The 25,138-nt window shown below is 40.1% G+C and overlaps 1 protein-coding gene across 1 annotated transcript in view; it reads right to left on the minus strand.

The window, feature by feature from the left end:
- Positions 1-922: 922 nt before the first annotated feature.
- STXBP6 (syntaxin binding protein 6) overlaps positions 923-25,138 on the minus strand; it is a 231,522-nt gene continuing 207,306 nt past the window's right edge. The window contains exons 5-6 of the mRNA XM_080933394.1: positions 9,652-9,809; positions 923-3,945 (exon numbers count right to left, since the gene is read on the minus strand). Coding sequence (XP_080789520.1) covers positions 3,922-3,945; positions 9,652-9,809 — 182 coding nt within the window. The 3' untranslated portion in view covers positions 923-3,921. The remainder of the gene's footprint in view (positions 3,946-9,651; positions 9,810-25,138) is intronic.

The raw sequence follows: 25,138 nt of genomic DNA on the forward strand, positions 1-25,138 counted from the left end.
AGGGCCCATTGGAGGCATTTGTAGTGTTCTCAACTTGTATTAATTTTCTCAAAGTTGAAGTCAGCAATCGTATAACTGATACCAATTAAAATCCTTTTAACATGATAATAATCTTTGTAGGTCAACCAGATGTGTTGTTAATTTTGTTCGCAAGAGCAGGTATCTTTGAAGCACACAACTTACCTTACCTCTAAGTTCTCATGGAGCCAAACTCTCACTGTTTTGTTGTGGAGAAGGGGAGACCCACTGCCTCTGAGTCTGCCTGTTTCATGGTGTGTACTCTCCCGAGATGGCCACTCTGCTACCAACATTATTCACATCAGTTCCCTTGAAAGGCAATGTGGTGGCATTTGCTTTGCCACAGAAACACGCAGACACACGGATACAGTCTGATCCAGTCTACCTTATAATTGAACTAGACATGGCTCTGGTCTGTTGAAAGATGGGGCATCCTGAGAAAAAATCGTAAACTGTACACATACCACTGAATACCAGTATAGGAGGAAACACAGTGACCAACATAACTATTTCATTTACAAAAAGGGTCCCCAAACCTGTGTAATACAGGCATGTTCTACACTGTGCTTTGCTCCTTTTTCTCCTTCATATGTTTCCTTTAAACATAGAAAGTTTTCCCACAATTTTGTCATCTTTTCGCATCCATCCTGAGGTCTCCTGCAGGCACGCAATGCTTGTCCACTAGTGTAAGAATTGTTGTGGTGTTTACCTGCTTGTTGGTGTTTTGTATGTTTCACAAATAAAGGAGAGGAACAAAGATTCACAGAGAGTTAAAATGTTTAATGACAAAATCCGAGTTGCTATAATAGTGAACCAACAGAACAGCTGTTAACTTGTCTCTGAATGAAACAAAAATGGTACTCAGTATCATAGAGAATTTCTGAAAAACCAAGAACAACACACATTAGCAGCATTACAATTCAGAAGTTAGGAAAACTTATCTCAACTAGTATCTCTTATTTAGGGCACTCTGTAACTGTTTCTACATAAATGCATAATCTTTGCTAGCCACAATAGTATAAAACAAATTTCACTATGATTTTAAGTCTAACACATATTACTTCTACTGGACCTCAAAAAAAGTTAGCTACTGGTCTTGTTACATTTTACAAATACATTCTTTAAAATGAAACATCAACCTGAATAACTGCATAGAGCCTGGACATAGATATCTAATCATTCTAGTGAAGAACACTATAGCTACATTCCAGGAAGAAGTGGAAATGCTGGCAAGTCCTCTTTTATACATTGCCAATATAATTTGCAGAGTCCTTCAGAGAAAGACAGCATTTCCAAAATTCAAATCGAAGTGCAGAAATAAAATCAACACCACAAGTCTAGCAAGCTCAACCAAATGACTTGGTCCATATGACGGGAGTTCTCTTAGCAAATTCACGCCAGTTACACTGTGTTAGCATTTTTATATTGCAGCATCTTCTACCAAAGAATTGCAATGGATTTCACATGTGCTATCAGGGGTTTCTCTGCAAGAGGCTGGACAGCTGAAAAGGGGCAGCAACTGCTATCATAGCCCATGTGTTTGGTGGAAGACAAGCAGGATAAATCATAGACCAAGGTCATGGTAATGGCCTAGATGCTGATTGGTCAGTAGGGGAAGCTGACAGAGCTCCAGTTGGGTTTTTCTTTTAGTTCAGACTATTTCCAACAAGACTTAGACCAAAAGTGATCAAGGGAGAGAATGGAAAGAGGGCAGGTGCAGGGCTCTTACAGTTATAGAAAGTTACTAACAGAACTGTGCTGAGGCGGAAGACTCAGCTTTCACAGTATGCTTCTGTCTGTTCAGAAACAGTTGCCCCAAAGCTGGTCATCAGGTATTCAACAAGCAATTTTTATTGTTGACTTGTGTGGGGAAAGTTAGACTCCTTCTCTCAACTATGTATAACAACTCTCTGAAACTAGAATCCAGTTTTGAAGATCAATATTTGTGTTTTCTGAGCTAAACTGCAAATGAAACCAATTTGGTGTGTTATTTGAGGGCAATTTATTTTTATTCTTATTTTTAGGAATCAGATAGTTCCAATAGTCAGCAGATGACAGGTTCCTGGCTTTTTAAAAAATTGTAAGACATGTAAAGAAAACTGTAAGTTATAGTAAACATTCACAATCCTCTGTGTACATTTTACAGTACGTTTGTCACCTGGATTATCTATCCAAGAGGATTCTTACACCTGCTTGCAGCAAATCCCACCCTCTTCCTGACATTATGGTATTCCATAGAAAATGTACTTTCTCAGGGGATGCATTATTAGGAGAACTTAAGCTATTTAAAGCAGCATTAATAATCTAAAGTCATCTTATGTTGCTGCATTTGAGAGACTATATCACAAGTAAACTCAGTGAGTGCAACGAAGGAAAGGGTCCTGACGACCCAGGCATCTGAAAACTCCATGCAGTGCAGTATCTGGCATGTGTAGCTTGCCTCACTGCTTTATGAAGAATAAGCATTTTTTTAAATGTTTAGCTTTTAACCCTTGAGAAAACAAAATTTCCGCAGTTAAGTGCAGTATTACCTTGAGCAACACATAATCCAAAGGCCTGGAAGAGACTCTTCGGTAAGACAGCACTGTAAAGGCTTGTAGCCTAACTGTGTTAGACCAGGCAAGCTGATGAGTGTGCAGTCTGTCAGGAAGTACATGGTAAACGACACAAAAAAAACTAAGAGAAATTAAAAACCACAACAATACCAAAACCTCCAAAACCCAGATACCAAGAAAAAGGATCTTATGGGAGTGCCTCTAAATTTAGGCAGAGCTCTGTTAAAAGAGAAAAAAATAATAAAGTAGCATCTCTCCACATTATAATTTACATTCTTTATCATTTATTTTTATTTGATTTAATTCACTATTATGTTGGGTTTTTTGTATGTGTTTTATATGGTATACATAAATGTGCTAGGACAGGTGTGTGGAGGTCAGGGGTCAAATCTGTGGAGTCAGTCACCAGGATTATGCTATAAGCACCTTCATTCACTGAGCCACCTCACTGACCCTAGATTTATTATTTGTTGCTAGAAATATAAGTTTTCCTCCCCTGTCAGCTAAGATAATTTGGGACAATGACAACAAAAGAAATAGTCATGAATCTACAGAGGTTTTAAAATAGGTTCTACAGTAGGTCTTTACATTCAAATTTTTATTCTTCATATGATAATTCCAACTAATCAGACTGGAAGGAAGGAGCAGAAATGTTTATGCATCAGCCCAGAGAGTAGATTTCCATTTGAGATTCTGATTTGCTTTGTGAATACTCTTGATGGTTCATGCAAAAAGATTAACATGAAAAGACAAATCCAATTCCCCTGTTACATCCACATGCTTTCCACTGTATAGACTTGCGTCTCACGATCACGAATCTTAATTTTGCTCTTCAAGTTAAGAAGACTAGGAGAGTAAGTGAAAGCACTGCCTGGCTTTTATTTGTCCCCAGGACCGTCATTTGATGCCACCATGCTGAACTATTTTGTTGCTTAGTTTCAGAGAGAGAGAAAAAAAATACATTTTGCTAGTTTATACCTGGCTTATTATTTGGTCTGAATTTTGTATTTGAACTACAAACACAACTTTCCTTCAGAAGGAACATGTGCACATACACAGATACACACAGACACACACTCACACGCACACAATGGAAAAAAATAAAAATGAAGCCGATGCTACTGCAGCATTCCTTAGCAAGATAGGGAAATGTATGCACACAACACACTTTCATTCATATTAACATCTGACGACGAAAAGCCAGACCCGTCAATGTCCTCATGTTGGGAAAACAAACAAACAGACCAACCAACAGCAAAACCAAAGAAGCAGCTGTCTAGACATCTTGTAATAACTGCTGAACAGACTCCTCCATTTTCTTTAGAAGTTCACAAGGATAGGCAGTTTCTCAACATTTGTGCTTCATGGCAAGCTAAAACGAGAGAGGGAGAGGGATGAAGAAAAAAGAAACGTTATTAATAGTCAACTCTCTACTTTTCCTTCTCACGTCCAGGATAAGAGAACTTATGCTTGGTGCAACCATCACTCCTGTACATAGTGGCTCCTGGTAGATGTGTAACACTTTCATAGATAGGTCACAGGTTACTCCCCTTTGCCTCTTCCTTTCTATCAGTTTTTGGTACATGTGCCTGTGCTGGAGGATTCTGTGTGGTGTTCTTTCATTCCACAGAAGCATTGATGGAAACAAAATGCTCAGAGAAGACAGTGATTCACCCCAGGGTCAGCTGGAATTCCCAGGTCATGTGATATATCAGGAAGCAACACTCCTCAGATGATAATACTTGATGACATCCCATGAAGTGTGAAAACTCAACATTGTGTAGAGAGAAAGTCTAAAATAATCAATACAATATCCATCCTGGACTTTCAATCAGATTCAAAGTTCCTGGCAATTAACTTGTATTTCTGAATAGCGACTCACAATTGACCTTAACTTTCTATTACTAGTGCTTTGACTCATCCTGGAACATGTTAATAATCTATCTTTTTAGCAGCGCCCAGAGCAGTTAAAATGTCATTTCATTGGTGGCTGCAAGAGAAAGGTTAGAACCCTGAGCTCCCATCAGGAAAAGAGCAAAACAGCATTAACATTTTCTTCATGTGACAGAGGATGGCTAGCCATTGCCCTGATTATTCTAAGAAAAACAAAAACAAACAAAACCAAACAAAACAAAAAAAAAAAACCTTAGCTGAAAGTCTTGATACCTTTTTGTCTTTTTGTCTTATAGATCCAGTGAAGATCTCAGATATCCAGCCAGCTGATGCTGATGCTGATCAACAGTCAGATGCAGAGTTTGTTCTGAACACACCCATCGTGCTATTCTGAGTGATAAAACTTTCTGGGGGGAGGGGTCAGCAACTGTGCTGATGCCTAATAACTTTTGATATTAAAAAGCATTTAGTAATGGGCACAGAGAAATGAGAGGTAGGGCTCTGCCTCTGACCTAGCCCAGTCTTCAGCCAAATTCTGGGCACCTTACTACAGGGCCTATGTTTTTTTGTTCTTCCTCCAGTTTTCATATATTATTTAGCAAAGAGGTCCATCAAATAAACACAGAGCTGTTAAGTGTTGTGTGTAATGAATTCCAACCATAAATATTTGATCACAGCTACTGTCTTGGTATTCATTGAGCTATTAACTTTCCACTAAATAGGCTTCTGCCAGTTCACGCATAGCCACTAATCATCAGGAACGACTGTACTGCTGCTCAAGCTAGACCCTGAGCCACGGCCACCTTTGCAGAAGTGCAATTGGATAGGGCAATTTGCTACATAGTTCTTATTCTGGTCCAAATGCTTGTATCTCCCCCAAAGTTCGGTGCTGAAACTTAACGGCTGTGAGATAGCATTAGGAGGCAGGCACGGGAGGTGACTGAATCAGGAGGTGCAGAGTCCTCAGAATCAAGTAGAGACTCTTTCCCTTTTCATTATGATATTCTCAGAGGTCACCATAAGTGAATTGTGAAACAGACTTTCATGGGGCATGAAATGTAGTGTTTTAAACTTGGACTTCTCTGTGAGAAATGAATGGATTATTTAATCAACTACCAGGTTTTAAAAATTAGTTTATTTACTTTAAGTAGCCTGAAAAGACTACTAACAGCTGGCAAAGAAATGTGATAATATCCTGTTTTTATAAAAGTACCTGGGAATGAAAAATCTTTAGAATTAAGAGCAGAAGAAGCACTAAACGAAATTTGGAAGCCAGATTATATAATTCTGCAGTGAGAGCCTAAGTGCTCCAAAGTCATTCCTGTAAAACTGTCACAGATTAATTTAGGCAATGGAGCTCCTCCCTTAACTCCCTCCCACCCCCCCACCCCCCCGCCTTGTGGGTTGGAGAGGTGGCTCAGAAGTTAAGAGCACTGACTGACTGCTCTTCCAGAGGTCCTGAGTTCAATACCCAGCAACCACATGGTGGCTCACAACCATTTGTAATGAGGATCTAATGCCCTCTTCTAGTGTGTCTGAAGACAGCTACGGTGTACTTATATATAATAAATAAATCTTTTAACCCCCCCCCCCCAGTTTATTTACTGAATATTTTACAGAAACCCCCTACCAATGCTTTATGATCTATTCTCCACAATGCTGATAACAAATCATTACTGATATTATGACTGTGCTTCAAGAGGAGAGTTCCTTCCCTTTTAGTCTAAAGGCCCAAACTGAGCCACTGCAACAGAGTAAACAGGAGAGACAGACAGACAGAACATACACACACACACACACACACACACACACACATACACACACACACACACACACAGAGAGAGAGAGAGAGAGAGAGAGAGAGAGAGAGAGAGAGAGAGAGAGAGAGAAGAGAAGAGAGAAGAGAGAGAGAGAGAGAGAGAGAGAGAGAGAGAGAGAGAGAGAGAGAGAGAGAGAGAGAGCAAGAGAGAGAGCTTTCTCCAGAGAGGGTAATGCCAGTTGTCATCTCTTCCACCCTGGTGCAGAAGAGTCCAGATCAACTCATGTTGCTGTGAGAAATGTCATTTGAGGATGCTAGTGTGGGTAATGTTCTTGCTTGCTGACTCACCACCCATGGCGGGCTGTCAAAGCCTGGAGCACACTGCAACCTTGAGTTTTTGGTGGCAGAGGAAAGTGAATGAGGTTGCTTGTGCGTGCGTTGCTCTTTCCTAAAGGCTGGGACTGTGCCAAACCCACAGCTCAGGGCTGAACAATAAATACTTCCTTATGACAGCATAACCAGTACTGCGGTGAGGAACACATTGGGCAAGGAGAGAGCATTTTTCCATCTGTTCTAGAGGAGGACTGGCACTCACACAGCTGGAGGATGTGTTTGTACAAAAGAGATTTGTTTACTATTTATACATGGGGTCTTTGCAGGTATACAGAGAAAAATAAGACAAGAGAGTTTTATACTATAATCTAGAAAGATAGGCTACAATTTCTATTGAACCTGGTTGTCCTCAGAGGAACTGTTGCCTGGGATGATTGTTCTCTGCCATGCATACTGTGTCTTCCTCTTATAAACACAGCCCACTCTCCATTAGTCAACACACCACACATGTCTAGGGGTTTAGGAGGATGGGTAGAAAGCCTGGTTCCACCCCCGAATGTTCTCACTAGCAGGCCTGCCTGGGGCTTGGCCAGTGATAGTCAAATCCACAGTTCTAACCCCTAAAAAAGCCATACCTTATCTAAAGAGGCCAGCTTGCTCACTGCAAATGCGTCTGAGGTTATTGATTCTGAGCACATATTTCAATTTTAGAAAACTGTAAGCCTGACTCTGACACTGTCTTACACTTCCTCGAACACACCCAGAGACTTGTTTTCTGGGAACACCTTCTGGATGGGTACACACTCACCCAGGGTCTTGTTTCTCCTGGGATCACCTTCTGGAGGGGAAACCAATTAAAATGCCAACTTCTCTTGCCTAATCCATCTCTACTAAGATCAACCTGCCCTGACCTCAACAAAGCTGGAGACCCTTTTGCTTTTGAAGGCCTCATCAATTTCTGGTCTCATAGGCTATTCTAAGACAGCTCTCTGTTCACCCTCTGTAAAGCTTCCCACCCTTTCCTTTTGAATTTGGATCATATAATATTCATTTATATTCTTTTTTAAATTGCTGTATTGAAGATTCTCAGTCACCGGTAATAATTCCTCAGCCTCATTACTGAGCCCATTATGTCACCAAGTGGGACAGGCTCAGCAGAAGCTATGTTTACTGAAATGAATCATAAACAACTTAGATTTATGTTCATGGTCCCCTTAGCACAGAAGGAGATAGGTATTGTTATTATTCAACTGCCTTTGTTTAACTGATAAGAAAACGGCTTTGAGAAATTTAGCATTTGTCCTAGGTCACCCAGATGGAAAATGAGAGAGCTGGGCTCAAACATAAGAAGTTAACTACGACACCATGCTATTTCCCAACCATTCAGCAAACTTGGCCACAGTGTCAGGGAAATAGTCGCAATGGCCAAGAACTTGGATGTTTGTACAACCCCTTGTGAGAAGAACGCCTATGTGGATGACAGCCAGGTATTGTCTACCCCACATTAGGAAGAATAATTTCACAGCTTCCTTTGTAACCTGGTTTGTCATTTAATCATTAGCTTAAACTGTTTTAGCAGAGCTTTATCTCTGCACCATGGTGGGAAAGCAAAGGAGATAATTGCCTGGACCACCTGATATTGCAAACTTTAGGACAGCTGTAATGCTACTTCCTTTGGCTCTCTCTTTCCCAACTCAACACCAAGGGTTTTACTCAGTTTCCACAGTCCTTCTCCCATTTAAATACTTTAAGTTGTTTTGTGTATTTGTACATCTGGGCATGGAATCTCACATTTCCACGTCATTTCCTTGTACCAAAGCAGTGGGGAACATGCATCTGGGTTTACTCTGTCACAACTCATAACTGCAAATTTCTGATGCCAGCTTGTCTGCTGTCTTCCTAAACAGACTTGGTTAATTTTCCTTCAAGGAAGTCTTCCTGGGTCTCAGAGGCAGCAGTGCAGTAAGTCCTTGTTGTGATAGAGTCACTGAGACATTTAAACACTTCTGTGTAAAGGGGATCACAGAGGGACAAAAGGGGAAGCATCTGTCAGCCAGTCTCCTGGAGTGCTTTTTTAGGAGCCCAGGACAAACATCTTCTGTCCACTGGAATCTATTTTTCTTACTGCGTCCTGGTTGCCCATTCTTGTTTCCTCAACAGAAGTGGAATATTCTATGGAGGGCAGTTGAATTATTCTCCCTAGAAAATCAACTAAAAACTGTTGGCAGGTCCAGATCATGAGCCTGACAGGCCAATATGTTACCAGTAGAAATGGTTCCAAGAAACTTAAATTCAAGTCACCAGCTAGAGCCTAATACTCTTTGATCTAAAGAACAAGCACAGTAATAAATTTTCCTTATCAGCTGACCAGTGGACCTCCGCTTTCCTTAGGTTCAGGATTCCTTAGATAGGAGCTGCCAGTAAACAATCCTTTTCCCTTCTGAAAGGCAGTTCTCAGCAAAAGTATGAACATGCATGCTGAGTATCCAGTCTCGTGAGAAGTCACATTCTCGGTGTTCTGGGACAGTAGGTAATCTCGCTGTCCTTCTGCTCAAAATTAGAGATCCAGAGTAGAGGTTTGATTTGACACCTTGCCAGTCTGAGGGGAACCCTAACATGAGACGAGGGCTTGATTTATGTCTGGTGAAGAGATAACAACATGCAGCATACAATGACAGATACTTTGAATGAGAAAGGGACTGGGAAAGGACATCTGAGAAACGTCAAGTCCAACATGTCTTTCAATTGTGGCCAATGTCAGGGATATATCATGAGAGTTGATCTCATTTTTCCCTCTTTCTGTGACTTGAATGTGAATCCTGATATTTGGAGTAGTAATTAACGATATTCATTGTTATGTTAAATACCTTAAAGTCAGAAGGTCAGAGAAAAAGATGAGACCATTAGAAAGAAGGTAGTGAACACAAAAACCAGGCACAAGGAGAGAAACTGCAAGGCTCTAGTGATTAGAAAATGACTCACCAAAACGAACAGCCAAAAATGCTCCTCAATTTTCTCACCCACCATAGGAACAGTTTCTTGATATTCTGACCTCTGATAATTCAGCATAGAGACCCTGCTCTATAGGCTCACCTTGTGTGCGGTTTCTGCGAACTGCTGGGCACTGTTCTTCATGTCTTCTGTCTTCTCTTCTGCTCGGCCTAACCGCTCCCCACGCTCATTCAAGGCCTGGCTCGCCTTCTGTACTGCACTGGTCACACTATCAGCCGCTGAATGGAGGATGCTGTTTCCTGTAAAGATTGCAAGAGCATCAAGGGCTAGCTTGGTCCCCACGAAGAGATTCCCCACACTATAGAAAGGCTCAAGGTGGATGGTACCATAGAATAAGTTTCCAGTCCTTTGGGTGACATTCACTTATAGGAAGAACATCCAAAAGTCTGCCACAGGATCCAGGCAAATCCTGCCTGCTCCTCTCCACTCCACCACCATTCCTTCTGCTTGGAGTGGGCAAAGGAGGGAGGGAAGGAGGGAAGGAGAAAGAGAGAGATAGAGAAAGTTTAAGTGGACCCTGTGAGACCCAGCAACTGAACGTAGTTAACTTGGTGGCATGTGCCTTACCTGTTGAGCCATCTCACTAGTTTATTTTTATTAAGACAAGTGTCTCATTCTACTCTAGGTGAGCCTAGGATTCCATCTTCTTGGCCTCCGTCCCTAAAGTAGAAATTTCAGGCATAAACCCCATACGCTATAAAACCTGTGTTCCCTGTAGCCCCTCAGCCTGGGGAACTGAACTCAGAGCCTGACAAATGCTAGGCAAACCCTCTGCAAATGCTAGGCAAACTGGCTGCAAGCTCAGTTCTTCAGCTTGTTTTCATCTTTAGTTTAGTTCAATAATCTGAAAATTGGGGACATAGAGATTTTCTACATATAACTCTCTTCTCCTTGTACTGACTGGTTTTGTGTCAACTTAACACAATCTGGAGTTATGACAGAGAAAGGAGCCTCAGTTGAGGAAATTCCTCCATGAGATCCAGCTGTAAGGCATTTTCTCAACTAGTGATCAAGGGTGGGGGGAAGGGCTCAGCCCATTATGGGTGGTGCCATCCCTGGGCTGGTAGACCTGGGGTCTATAAGAAAGCAAGCTGAGCAAGCCAGGGGAAGCAAGCCAGTAAGTGACATCCCTCCATGGCCTCTGCATCATCTCCTGCTTCCTGACCTGCTTGAGTTCCTGTCCTGACTTCCTCTGGTGATGAACAGCGATATGGAAGTGTAAGCTGAATAAACCCTTTCTCCCCAACTTGCTTCTTGGTCATGATGTTTTGTGCAGGAAGATAAATGCTGAGTAAGACACTACTACCCTACCTTTTAATTTACCCCTTTATCTAGCAATTAAGCCACACTCCCTTCTGCATGGCTAAGAGGTATAATTCAATGAGCTCTAATATTCAAAGGTGATATAATGGTTTCTAACCCCTGGTGCTATGGCTTGGATGCTCGGACTTCCATATGTGAGTTCTAAAGTATTAAAAGCAAAGCTGCAGCACAGCCAGCAGGTAGGAAACCAACATGGAAATTTGCCTCTGAGGAAATTTAGCATTTTCAAACTCCAGAATGATACCAAAGAAAGTAGAAGCCAACCACATTTCCACAGGTCATATATCCTTGATAGTCCACCCACTAAGACAAGCAGCTTGCTGGCACATTACCTCTGGAGGACAAGCGCATTGCCCAGTGACAACTTTGGGGAAATTTATAGCTGTATTTTATTTATATTGAATGGCATTTTATATACTATTTTTGTGTCTTTCAATAAGTTGATGACATCATTTTACTTTGTATGTGGGATGGATACTTCCAGCACAGAGAGCTTTTAAAAGAAATGTAATTTCCACTATTCTCAGCTACAATGATTTGCCAATTTATCCTTTGTGGGAACATTCTGGAGTTTCTGAAAAAGAATCTCAGGTGAGGAGTGCCTGGTCCAGAGGCAGCAGTGAAGAAATAACCTTCGATTTCTCAAGGTCCTAATGCACTCTAGAAGCAAAACAATTACGGTTGACTAATGTCAGCACTCGTAGCTAGCACCACATAGTTATGTATCCAAATACAGAGACACAGTGAGTACACACTTGAGGTGATTGCACCCCAGGGAAATCTGCTTGAGCACAAATCTGGGACATCAGAACAGATTTTACAGAAGAAATCTTAATCTTACATTGCTTTCATGCTGTACCAGTAACTATGATAACATTCTGTTATCATAGATAACAACACAGGACTTTGCAAGCAGAAAAACATTAAAAAAATATTGCTTCATTTCCTGCCTAAAATTCCGAGGAAGCAGATTGGAAGCAGAAAAGCTTGTAGGCTGTCATCACACCAGAAGATGACAGGGTTACCATTGAACCTTGGTCTGCTGGTAACTCCATCCTTTCTCACAGACATGATGCACCACTGTGACAGGATTGTGGGCAGACAACCATAGGTTTGGGTTGGGTATTTCCCAGGGTGAGTCCAGACTGCTTCTGCCCTCAAAGCATTTCTTCTCGGTAAACTAAGATTTACTGCTCATGCTACATGGCAAGCCAAGTGACACAGAGAAAGAAGAGAGCAGCAGGGTAGATTAGGAAGATCGATGAGAGGCTGATGTCTCTGCGACCTATGCTTCCTTATACACACCACCACTTAGCAACAAGAGCTCTGAGAAAAGATGAGGGAGGAATCTGCAAGGTTAGGCTGATTGCCAACTTGACACGTTTCCAGTCACCTAGGAGACATATCTCTGGGAGTGCCCGTGAGAGCATTTCCAGAGAAGTTTAACCAGGAAAGAGGACTTACCCTGAAAGTGGATGGTGTCATCCTACAGGGTAAGGCCCCAACTGAATAACGAAGAATGTACGTGGAACACCTACATCGGTTTCTCTGGAGGTTATATGGCCAGCTGCTTCACACTCTAACCTCACAGACTACCTTGCCTTTCCAGCCATGATGGCCTTTACTCTCAAACTGTGAAAAAAGAAAATATACCTTTCCCCTTAAAGTTGTTTCTTGATGGATACTTGATCACAGAAGTAATACAAGGCTGTGGAGATAGTTTTGTTGGCAGTGCACCTGCTGCACAAGTATGAGGACCTGAGTTCGATACCCGAAACTCTTATGAAAACATCAGGGGTGGTGTTGCACACCACAGTCTGAGGATGAAGAGACAAGTGGGTTACTGGGACTCTCTTACCAGCCAGTATAAGAGTTTCAGATCCTGGTAAGATATCCAGCCTCAGTCAATAGAGTAGAAGGGCTGGGGAGATGGCTTGGTTGTTAAGAGCATCTTGCAGAGGACCCACATTTGGTCCTAGCATCTCCATCAGGCAGTTTCCAAAGCTCTAGGGGAAACTTCTGGGATACATGGACATCTACACACATATAGACAGACATGTACACATGAATAAAAATAAGATTTAAAACAAAAGAAAGTGGAGAGTGATAAAAATGACACCCAAGTGTGACCTCTGACCTCCACATACACAATCTGCATTACCCTGCCCCGCCCCCAAATAACTAATATAGGAAATGTAATGCAGAAGAGGTGGGGCCATTGCTGTGGTAAGCCTGTCCAGTGGATAGTGGGGAAAATGTGGGAGAGTGGATCTGTGGCAAGAGAGGCCCTCGAAAGCCATCATCGAGTTTAATGGAGTCATTCTGATGCGGCTTGTGACACTATAAATCTATCTGAGAGGAGAGCAACTGGATTGAGAACGCCCTTGAAGAAACTGCTAGACATTGACACCCCCAACCCGGAAGTACCTTCTGGGTTCAGCTGCCAAAGTGCACAGAGGTATCAGCACTAGTACAGCTGTGGGGCAAGGGGCCAGGCTACAACCTTGAGCTAGGAATAGATTTGAACATTTTTGACAGTGTGGTGCAGATATGGCAAGCATGTGAAATGTACGACTTACAGGGTTGCAATGGCATTATTAAGGTCCCAGAAAGCCACAGACAGAGAAGCCAGGCATCATGAAGAGGCTTGAATTCCCTGGAAGGACATGAGTCCTTTTGCATGAAGCTGTGTGGTTGAAGTACATATTACACTGGAGGGCCTAGGAGATGCCAGTACTGTGGGATGCCAGTCTCAGAAACTTTCAGGTATGGCATGGAAGAGGAACAAGGTGTCCTTCAGTAGAGGAATGAATACAGAAATTGTGGTATATTTTCACAATGGAGTACTACTCAGCTATTAGAAACAATAACTTTATGAAATTCCTAGGAAAATGGATGCATCCAGAGAATATCATCCTGAGTGAGGTAATCCAGTCACAAAAAAACAGACATAATATGCAGTCACTGATAATTGGATACTAACACCAGAAAGCTCTGAACACCCCAGAAACAACTTACAGACTATGTGAAGCTCAAAAAAAAAAAAAAAAAAAAAAAAAGGCCAAAAACTGGAAGTCTCAGTCCTTCTTAGAAACAACAAGTATATAGCACCCACGCAGAGTGTCATACACCTAGACCTTAAATCATTAATAACTCAAGAGCTAAGAAGATAGCCTTGTGGCAATTTTTGGTATTTAAAAATCATTATTTTTAATCTTTACACACCAAGAAAACTTTGACTATTTCCATGTTATTTTTTGTTTTACATGTACTTTATGCTCACTGTAACGATTAAGGTTTCAATGCATACTATCAAACCTTTAAAAAAATCAAGTGCTGAAAAATATATTCATATATTTTTATGCCAAAATGCTTTAAAAAATCTATACATGTATCTCTGTTTTTAGTAAATAAAGTTGTAAGAAAAAAAAAGAAAGACCGTGTGTGTTACAGCAGCAGAATTAGAGAGATATTGCTATCAAAGGTTGTTGGAGTCCATGTGATATTATGAGCCCAGAAGTCAGCCAAGCAGCAGCAACATTTGGTGTTTTCCCTGCCAGGTTTTGATCTTGCTTTAGTCTGCTATTTCCTTGCTATGTCCTCGTTTTTCCGTTAAAAATCAGGAACGCTTATTCTGTACAATTGTATATTGGAAGTATGTGATATAGAGGTTCACAAGTAAGCTATCAATTTGAGATACAGATTCACTATGGATTTTTAAAAGGGTTAACATTATATGACTTCCGGGACTTTTCAAGATGAGATGAGTGTATTTTGCACTGTGAGATATCCTTAAGTCAATGAGGATAAAGGCTCTATAAGTGGACAAAAGATGGACCTGAGATGCTTAACCTTAATTACCAATTTCTGGACAGAATTTAGTGATTCTAAAAAACATACTGGATCCAGGAGGGTGTTTTTATACAGAGCTGATCATAGGTGGCACTAGGTCTGGGCTGGAGTCCTGGGCTGAGTAAGAAGGCAACAGTGAATAGAGCACCAATATCCATGTCTTCTTGACTGAGGTTGTGATATGATCATCAGTCACTCACTGAGTTACATAGCTGCTGTTGCCATCATGGCCTTTTCTTTCCTGTTAGCACAGCCTGTACTTCAAAGACAGAGCCAGAAAAACGCTCTCCTAATTTGCTCTGGCCATGAGTTTTGTCGTGGTAATGAGAAAACTAACTAACACATCTTGGTTAAGAATAGTTGTATTATTAAAGAGGCTTTAGAAGTATATAGCCACCACCTTCTGTTTTTCAATTATAATTAACCTATATGGCTTGCTGAGTTATACACCTATAAATTTGGACTGAATCTCCTATGCGTAAGTCAAGCTGTGTGTATGCCGTGGTTTTCTTGGATGCTACATAGCATCACGCCCAGTTTCTTATAGTTGTTATAGAAAGAGAAATACATGGAATGGGAAAAAACAGAACCATTTGCTGTCCTCATTGCTTAAAGATGACAGTGATGACCATTACTAACAGGAAACTCATCTTCAGTTATTTGCAGGCATTAGAAAATACCTGGAAAAATATTCATCTTTTCAGGTAAAATGGCCTCTTCCAGTTGGAATTCTACCCATAATTTTTTAAGGCGGGGAAACTCCTCTCACTTTTATCAGGCTCCAGCTTAATTCCACTCCTTCCGACAATGATAAGGACTATATATGTCTTCAAGTAAATTGTAGTACTTAAACCAAGAACACTCCTCTCTTTACCCTGCCAGCATCCAGTGCCACAACTTTCAGCAGAATCACAACCTTCCTGAGTTTCCCCTTTCACAGTTTTTACCATTCCCAAATCCTACAATTCTTTTCCTCCTTTGATTTATATTTGCTCACTTGACTTTCTTCCTTCGGGAGCCCGTACTCATACTGTAATTGTAGGACTGTGGCCTTTCCCTGTGCCAATGTTATCCAGCACATAGTTTCTAGGACACAAGTCTTCATCTCTCATAAGGTTTTTGTCTGAGCTCAGACCCATGTATGTTCTTACTGGACTCCAACTGACTGTCCCAAAGGTGCCTCAAAATTCAGTCTGTCCAAATGTAACCAGGTGGTTTTTCCAACTGCAGATATACTGTTTCAGTGACTGACCCCAACGCCTCCCCATCTGCCTCCAGACAGAAATCTAGAGGTTGAGGGCGGACTTCCCCCTTGCTGTTACTGTAACACCAGTAAAGACTGTTCTCTGTAGCTTGCTCTACTGCACTGTTCACCACCCTCAGGCTCCACACAGAGGCCCAGGCATATTCCCTTTCTTTTCTTTTTTCAGCAATATGCACAATTCTTAACATTATTAAACAGGACACTGCTAGCTCAAAGGGCTTAAGCGGAGGCTTTTAGTGGATGTGCAAACTGTTGTATGAAACGTTTAGTAAACACTACTTGCAGCAGGCATACATACCATTTGCCAGCCACTGCTGTAGTATATGCTGAGGTTACTTATCTGGTGTCCAGTTTCTTTACACTTACATGTGGGGCCCACCATCCATCACATTTGTTTAATACGGAGACACGGAGATGACAGTAAAGTAACAGCGGTGCTTGGTGAAGGTGTGTCACTCCACATCCTCTCTTACGAAGGCCACACAGGCTTTCTAGAGAAGGTCTGGGAAATGGCACGATCCATTGCACTGATCCATCTGTTTCCTCTTAACATGGGATAAATGTCTTGTAACTAATAGAAGATGCTTTTTGGTTACTATTTGTAGCCCAGTGTCTTGGTTAGGGGGAGATGGACACATATTCATTACGTGAAATCATGTTGTGTAAACAGGGGACCTTACTCAGAGAAGTTGGGGTCTATTAATATTGTGCTGTTAAGTCAGGAAAGAATGCTATCTCTTGTGACAGATAGAATCATAATTCTTTCTAAGTAGACAGGAAGCATATTAATACTCAAATTTATTCTAACAATCTGAGAAGAAACTGTCAACGGCAGCAAATGATGTCACCTGCCGGTGGAATCTCAGACTCTGGAGAGCACAGACCAGTCTGGCTCCACTGATGTTGCCTTCTCATTAGTTCCACTCGATAGAGCATTAATACACGAATGTGCTAGCGTATTTTACGTTATGCAGTTTGGCAAACAGTTGAGAGGGAAACTTGATCGAAAGTCTCATCATTGCATACAGTTGCTATGAGAACACAATCAAGAGAAAAAAAGGAAGGGGACTGAGGGAGAAAGAGGAAAGCATACAGAAAGTGATAACGGGAAGAAAATTAAGAACAGTTTTTTATACATACATAAAGTGTAACAATAGCTTAGATATCAATGGGAATTAATTTGATAATTATAGACTTCAGCCCATACGTTGGCAGTTAAAAATGTTAATACTCTATCCACTAAAAAGGTAATTTAAAAGACTTTGGCAGCTACTTCTTATATATAATACATATGTGTATTATATAACTTAATATATAACTTAAATATACATTATATTATTTGGAAATAAGGAAATAATCTAGGAATAAATGACTGATAAATATATGTACATACAGCTGAGTAAAGGAACATGCTCTTCTAAGATTTTTTAAAATTTAAAGCTTTAAATTGTGTGTGTGTGTGTGTGTGTGATGACTGCAGACCAGAAGAGGGAATCAGATACCTCTCTAGCTGGAGTTATAAGCAGTTGTGAGCTACCTGATGTGGGTTCTGAGACCTGCACTATGGTTCTCTGAAAGAGCTGGAAACACTCTTAACCACCATCTCTCTAGCTCCAAACAGATTATTAAAAATAGTTTAGCTTTGCTTGTACTATTTCTATTCTAAAATATACTTAACAACTTAGAAATAACTATGCAATAAAGCCCCACTTATCAAACTAACATATACGGAAATCAATTTGAATTGTCGATACACACACACACACACACACACACACACACAGAGAGAGAGAGAGAGAAAGAGAGGAATGATTTCAGTTCTCTTAAAATAAACTCACAGAAAAATCTTCCTTGGTAGAGAGACTTATAATAATAAACCTGTTATTGTAACAGATTGTAACAAAAAAATCAATACTCTCATATTATATGCTAAAATATTCAGTAATAATTTGTTTCCCAAGTAGCTTAAATGGCTTCTATTTAGTTCTTGCCTATGGTATTTACTCTTAGCAAGACCATTTCCATGGGTAAGTTATAAGGTACGAGTAAACTTTGCTTAGCTTAGTAACATACACATTGCTTTTACCTAATGTCAGTACCTAGGATTAACCTCAAGTGTTCTTCTTTCATTCTTTTCTACTTCCAGTCTACCTCTAGCAAAATACAGTTTCATGAAGACCTGGCTTCTTGCTGCCTACTGAAACTGCTCATTACTTCTTACACACCGCTCTCTTCCTGTGATGAAAGTCCCACTTCTGCCCCATCACTGCTACTTGATTCTCATGGTACTCACCTTGCTTCAAAGCAGATACTACTTAGTTCTGTGACCCACACTAAACATCTCAAACCGAATATAATTTCAATGTCAATGATAGTAATTGTTATTCATATGAAATGAGTAATAATATGCAAGGACTTCCCAAGCAAAATAATTTGGTCCTTAATTCACAGACTCCATTAATTATAGAAGATTAATACTAGATTAAAAAAATAACAAGCTCTCTTTATAGTATACAGGCTAGCCAATAATAGCACAGCAATTCATGTCAGTGTTGGAAGTTCTTATTGCCTTTTTAAAGGTAAAAGTTCTTTTAAAGAGCAAATTTTACTTGCATTTTTGTGTTGGTGACTATGTGGATAAAGTGTTTTTTTTTTTTTTTTTAAATCAATGACTATACCAAGCCTTTCTAAAAGAAATATATTAACCTATATTGGGTCCAGATGTAATATGAATGTCAGCCAATCACAGAACAGCTCTCATTCCCAGACATAAGGCAAGAGGTATTAGTTGAGGTGCTACTATCCCAAAGAAGATATTCTCACCTGAATTTACAGTTACAGAAATACATGGGAAGGCTGGTGGAGCAGGGACTTCAAATGTCTTGGCACTGACTCCAGACCTCTTAGGCACATCTGTCAGCCTTTCTCAAAATGGTTCTTTGAGTTAAAAAACATGGTACAAAGAAAACATAATGGTATGTCAAAATAACTTTATAAAATACAATCTAATTAGGATCTTTCTTGCAGAATTTTGGATAACCTTTCATAAACTAATATAAGCCCTGCATTTAAATGAGGTAAGGATGAAGAGAAAGTATGATTATGCAATTTCCCAAACAGAATGATCTGTGGGGCCCTCTTGGACAGGGTACTGAGGTAGAGTTTGTGTTGGAGAGTGCTGCAAGCAACTATATTTCCCTTCCAAATTGAGGGGAAGAGTGTAAATCTAGGCTGTCTCCATCAATTTAGTAATAGGTAGACAAGTCGTGTAATTATATTCAAAGGGCTTGCTTTATAGAGGCTATAAAACAGATATAGCATGCTAAATGGCAGCTCGAGAATTATCTTTTGTTTCAGTTTGGTGGTTAATTTCAGGGACCGTGAAGCCTGACTGTTGTCTGGAGCTGGATGAGTAAGACAAATGCACCCACCATCCAGGAATGTTTTGTAAACCCATAAATTCCAAAGCCTACTTGAAAGAGAACTTGGGATTTTTTTTGAATTAGTAAGGAAGAAAACTGGCCCATTTTACCAAATACACGCCTTCTGTTGGATATGTCAAGGTAGCTTAGTGGAACATTAGAGACCCAAGGAAAAAATGCTGCTCTCTCTCCTTATCATAAGTAAGTATGAGTTTATAATTTTCCTCTTAATTCCAGTATGCTCACTGATGAAGGTCAAACATTCAGAATATTATCCATGTCTATTTCAACACATAAAGTTAGGATATCAAGAAAAATTCATCAATACCTTTTAAATTATTCATTTAGCTTTGGTTCCTAGGGCTTTGCACTTATGAGTTAAAGCATATGAGTAAAACAAATGCAAGAATAAATCTGTTGTTACTGTTCAGAGAATATCAGCCTCAAAGAAGGACGGCACTTCAAAAACAGTACCCCTTACAATGCAATCTTGAAAAATGGATTTTCTCTATATAATTTATATATTTTATATATAAATATAAAATACAAAATCCCTTTATGTAACTATGGGCTATAAAGTAAACTCCGATCAACACGTGGAGTCTTCTGCTTCCTAGCTGCACAACACTGAATAAATTACCTTCTGCTCTGTGCTTCAGTGTCATTTCTTCTCATGGGGTCAGTCTGGTACCTACTCCCCAAGACTGGATTGTGGGAACTATCTCAGGCCATGTACAAGTGGAAGGTGTAAAGGGTACACAGAAGACAATCAACATCAAATATTAACAGGCTAGTAAAACAAAACAACCACAGTGGCACTAAAATCTTACTGCTAACTTTCTACCATAGTCTACCCTTCCTTCCACATGCCCACCACCGTGAACAGTCTTCTGTGGTTCTCCCTCATACCTTCCTTATCGTTTCAAACACCCAGTGTGATGTTTCTGACCCACTGGACTATGATTTCTCTCTTAAGCTTGTGAAGATGGTCAATGGGTAAGAGCGCTTGGTATTCAAACACAAGGAGCTGGTTTGGACCATAGCAAACCCATACAAGCCTGAGAGTGGCTGCATATATCTTTACCATCAGAATTGGGGATTGAGGAAAACAGATGGCTAGGGCTTGCAGTCCAGACAATGTAGCCAAAAACTGGTTGACTTTAGGTTTAGCGAGAGCCTGTCTGAAAGGAAAAAGGCAGAGAAGCACAGGGCAACATCGTCCTCCTTTGGTTGCTATATGGGAACAGAAATGTATGCATGGGCTCACATATGCACAGAACTTCCTGTCCCCAACACACAGACAGTCTTCTCTCACACTCGGTTACCTGGCCACTGGACCACAAGCTCATCGATCAGTTATTTTGAAGATCATTCTTTTACTTAGCTTCTAGAACATACTTTCTTGTTTTCTACCACTCACTTTGACTACCACCTTTGCTATTTTTCTGATGAGAAAAATAAAGCCAGAAAAACTTGGGTCTGTTTCTGGCTCTTTAGTCTCAGATAAGTTACTCGGAAGCTATAATTCCTATCCAGCATAGAGGGGATAAAAGTACCTGTTTTGAAGGGTCTATTTTTAGAAGTAAAAGCAATATACACTTCGCACAATGCTCACTACATATTGTGCTATTCACTGGCCGAGAACACGTGTTCCACACATAATCCGCCCTGTGTGCCTTGAAGTTTATACCTGGAATTAGTTTGGTCTTTCTCTCTTCCTCTAAACATAATATTGAACCTGTATTCACAGTAGTGTTCAACTTATCTGCCATGCCAACATCTTTGACTGTAAACTCTACCATCCCACCTAAATATGAGGCATCCTTCCTCAGAAGAACACTTTGCTCTCCATTTGTTTCTAGTAACTATGAAACTTTAAATTTTGCTGCCCCTATCAAACCACCAAAGCATCCTGCATAATTTTTCTCCCACTGCTGTGTAGGTCTCATTTGTTTTCTTTACAAATGTGTGTGTGTGTGAAACTTTCGTGTTTTGATGCAGCGGTGGCTCAGATGTGACACGCCAGGATCAACTGACCAGGCCCCTCTCTTGATCTAGTCCTGGGCTACTTACTTGGAGCCTTTCACAGCTCTCTGGCCTTTATCTATTGTCTTGCTCTTTCTTCCAAAGTTATGATTTTACAGCATGTTATTGTAGAGAAACATTTATAAAAAAATGAGTCAAAGAAAAAGCAATCTCTGTTCCTAACCTTAGTAGTATCCCACACTTGTGAGTTCAGCAGTATTTGTCTATCCTTAGGTGCAGCTGGTACTCATATTTTGGTGTCTATTTTATGCTAGAAGGAAAAGAAGTTATTTGAAAAAGTAGATCCATGAGTTGGGGCCAGAAACTCTGATACACCTGGAACAGCTTGCTGCCAGAGAGTAAGCATGCTCTCTAATGGCAGGGGTGATAGTGAAATAAAAAAGCTGGTTTAATGTGGATTCAACAAGGAAAACTGTGATATTTAGAACTCTAACAGCAATAAAGGTTATAGCAATGAGATAATTATAGTAGTTTTATATAAAAATTTCTATAACTTTTAAATGCTGAGAAAAGTTTATATACCAATATGTTAAAATACAAAATAAAATTGGATGCCTCATTTATTTGGTTGACTTTAATAAGTAAAGAATAACTTAATATTTGGTTGTTTCATTCTTTTAAGTATTTGTCTGTATAAAAGAGTGTAGATGCTGGTTGTATGTTAACCTTGATACAAGCTAGAATTATATGAAAAGAGGAACCTCAGTTCAGAAAATGCCTAGTACATATTGTCTATAGGTGAGTATGTAGGATATTTAAGGTTTAATGGTTGATAGTGGAGGAGTCAGGCTACAGTGAGTAGTACTGCTCCAGGCAGGCAGATTGGGTTGTATAAGAAACCTGATTGAGGCAGTCAGTAAGCAGTATTCTTCCATGGCTTTCTGCCTTAGTTTCTGTCTCCAGATTCTTGCCCTGGCTTCCCTTAAGGAAGGACTACTAGCTATATGGTGAAATAAATTCTTTCCTCCCTAAGTTGCTTTTGGTCATAGTGTTTGTTACAGCAATAGAAACCAAACTGAGACAATGTGCAATTATCTGAATGTATGTGGATAGCAATAGAAAACATAGCAAACAGAGAAAGATAAAGTGTTTCAGGAAGAATAGAAAATGTTCCAGAAAAGGGCTAGCAACCAAGTTAATGGTAAAGTATAACAAAGAATTAGAGTGGCATATTCCTAAGCCATGACTACTTCTTCCTAATTTTTTTTTTCAAGATTACAATTATTTCATTATTTTCTTTCATCTTCTCAAACCCTCTAATATACCCCTCTATTCTCTCTTTCAAATTCATCACCTCTATTTTTTCATATACTGCTGTTCCTTGTTACCATGCATATACCCTACATATAGTCTGCTCAGTCTCCACAGGGCTACTTGCCTTGTATCTGTATATTTAGGGTTGATCATTTGGTGTTGGATAACATATTTGTGTGCTCTTCCCTGGGGAATACTAATACCCCCTCTCTCTGAGCATTCCTTAGATACCTGCAGTTTTGATGCCTCTTGGTCGTCCCTCCACTTTAGCATGTCTATTTTTGATGTACTTGCTTAGCTTATGTTAGGACAGTTATGTTGGTGAGGCGTTATGGGTTTCTCACCCATATGAGATTCTTAGGAGACACAGTCTTATAGCAAAGTCCCTAATTCTCTAGATGTTATACTCTCCATCTTCAGTAAGTTATCTGAATATTAGGTGTAGGAGTTGTTCTGTAGATATCCACTGAGACTGGTCCCCACAACTCTGTGCTTTAATTGGTTGTGGCTTTCTGTAATGTTCTCCAACTGTTGCAAAGAGATGCTCTCTTAATGGAGAGTGATTACTACACTTACCCCGATGTGGTTAGGGATTACCGTAGTTTAGTAAAATGATAGTTGTAGGTTCTTCTCCAAGACCCATGATTTCACTAGCCTAATACTGGATGATATCAGTGGGAAGAAGGTAAATGGGAAGCTTTAAGATGTGTACTAATGAACAGGATTGAGATATGGATGAAAAAGAAAGCAGGATCTGGCCTGAGAAACAGGAATAGTGTTTATAAGACAGAAACCAGAAAAGCAAACTTCCTTGGGTGGTGACAGACAAGAATCTAGTATTTCACTTCGTATTGCTTGTGAGATTTCCATGTGAAGCTTATAAAGCAAGAAATGACACTAAGAAACTTTGTAGAGAAATCTAGGATGCAGACCCCATTTGTATCTTTTCAGAAGAGAATGGGATAAGCTGACTTAGGGTTAAACACTAGACGATAGGGAAGAACTGACAAATATTCCCTTGAAGAATTATAAACATTAGAGTAAAGGGTAAGGCTAAAAATGCTTACGAAGGAGGTGAGTAAAATAGACTGAAAAGCAGGGGAAAATTCAGGTCATTGGGAAATAAGTCAGGAAAATGTATCAAAGAGGGAGCTGTGAGAATGCCAAGACAATTCAATGAAGAAAAATATCCCTCCCATAAAATGGTATTGTGAAAACTGAATATCTACACATAAAAGATTGAATTTGAACCCTATGTTGCTCATGTGTAGAACTTAAGATAGAGTAAGCTAAAAGTAATAGCTAAACTATACAGTGCTTAGAAGGAAACACAGGTGTAAGTTTTTATGACCACAATTTAGGTGATGGCTTCTTAGACATAATACCTAGAGCCCAAGTGGCAGAAAAAAAGTAGGTAATGTAGAACTCATCTATTTTGTGTATACATGTCTATGTGTATATGTGTATGGGAGCTACAGGTCAAATTGGGTGCCTTCTCCAGTTGCTCTCCCTTTTATATTTTGAGACAGATTGGGCTGGCCTGGTGTGGTAGCAAGCCTTGGGATCTGCCTCTTTCTGTTTTCTCAGTGCTGGGATGACAGGTGTGCACTCAGTCTTTTTATATGGGTACTAGGGTTGAACTCATGTCCTCATGCTTATGTGGCAAGTACTTATAGACTGAGCCATCTTTTCAGCTTCAGTGTCCCCAGAATTTAAATAGAAAATTATGTTTCTGTTTCTATGCACCCTTGACACTGTATTTATGCCCCCCCTTTTTTTACTGCACTCAATCAATCATACTATGTTTTAATTATCAGTTAAAGTGTCTGCTTACTTTATTAGGCTATGAATTTTTAAATTTAATTTTTTACTGTTCTGTCCTCATTTGTATAATTGGTGGCAAAGAGTCATAACTTAGACCTATTCGTCTGTCTGTCTGTCTGTCTGTCTGTCTGTCTGTCTGTCTGTCTGTCTGTCTCTCTCTCTCTCTCTCTCTCTCTCTCTCTCTCTCTCTCTCTCTTTCTCTCTCTCTCTCTGTCTCTCTCTCACACACACACAACCCTTGTGATTTAGGTAAAAATAAATCTTTAAAAAGAGGAGAATTTTAATGCATAGACATATAAAAACTATTCACTAAGTATAAGAGACACACCAAAGCTTTTTTATTATCACAGCATAGAAATGGAGTTGTCTGGTGTAGAGGGCACAAGGTCCCCCTGCTTCCAGATAAGCTTTCAGGCTTGTCTCTTCAACAAAAGAATGAGCATACCTGTTTTTCCACAATATGGCTGGGAGTGGATGTTGTGAATTGCTGTACAGTGGTATTTGTAGGGTTTGGCCTTACTCAAATCCCTCAAGCTATTATGTTTATCTCAAGTTCTTGTCCCCTAGACCTCTCTCCCTTGAG

The sequence above is a fragment of the Micromys minutus genome (genome assembly GCF_963924665.1).
Source record: "Micromys minutus genome assembly, chromosome: 1".
Taxonomy (NCBI): Eukaryota; Metazoa; Chordata; class Mammalia; order Rodentia; family Muridae; genus Micromys; species Micromys minutus.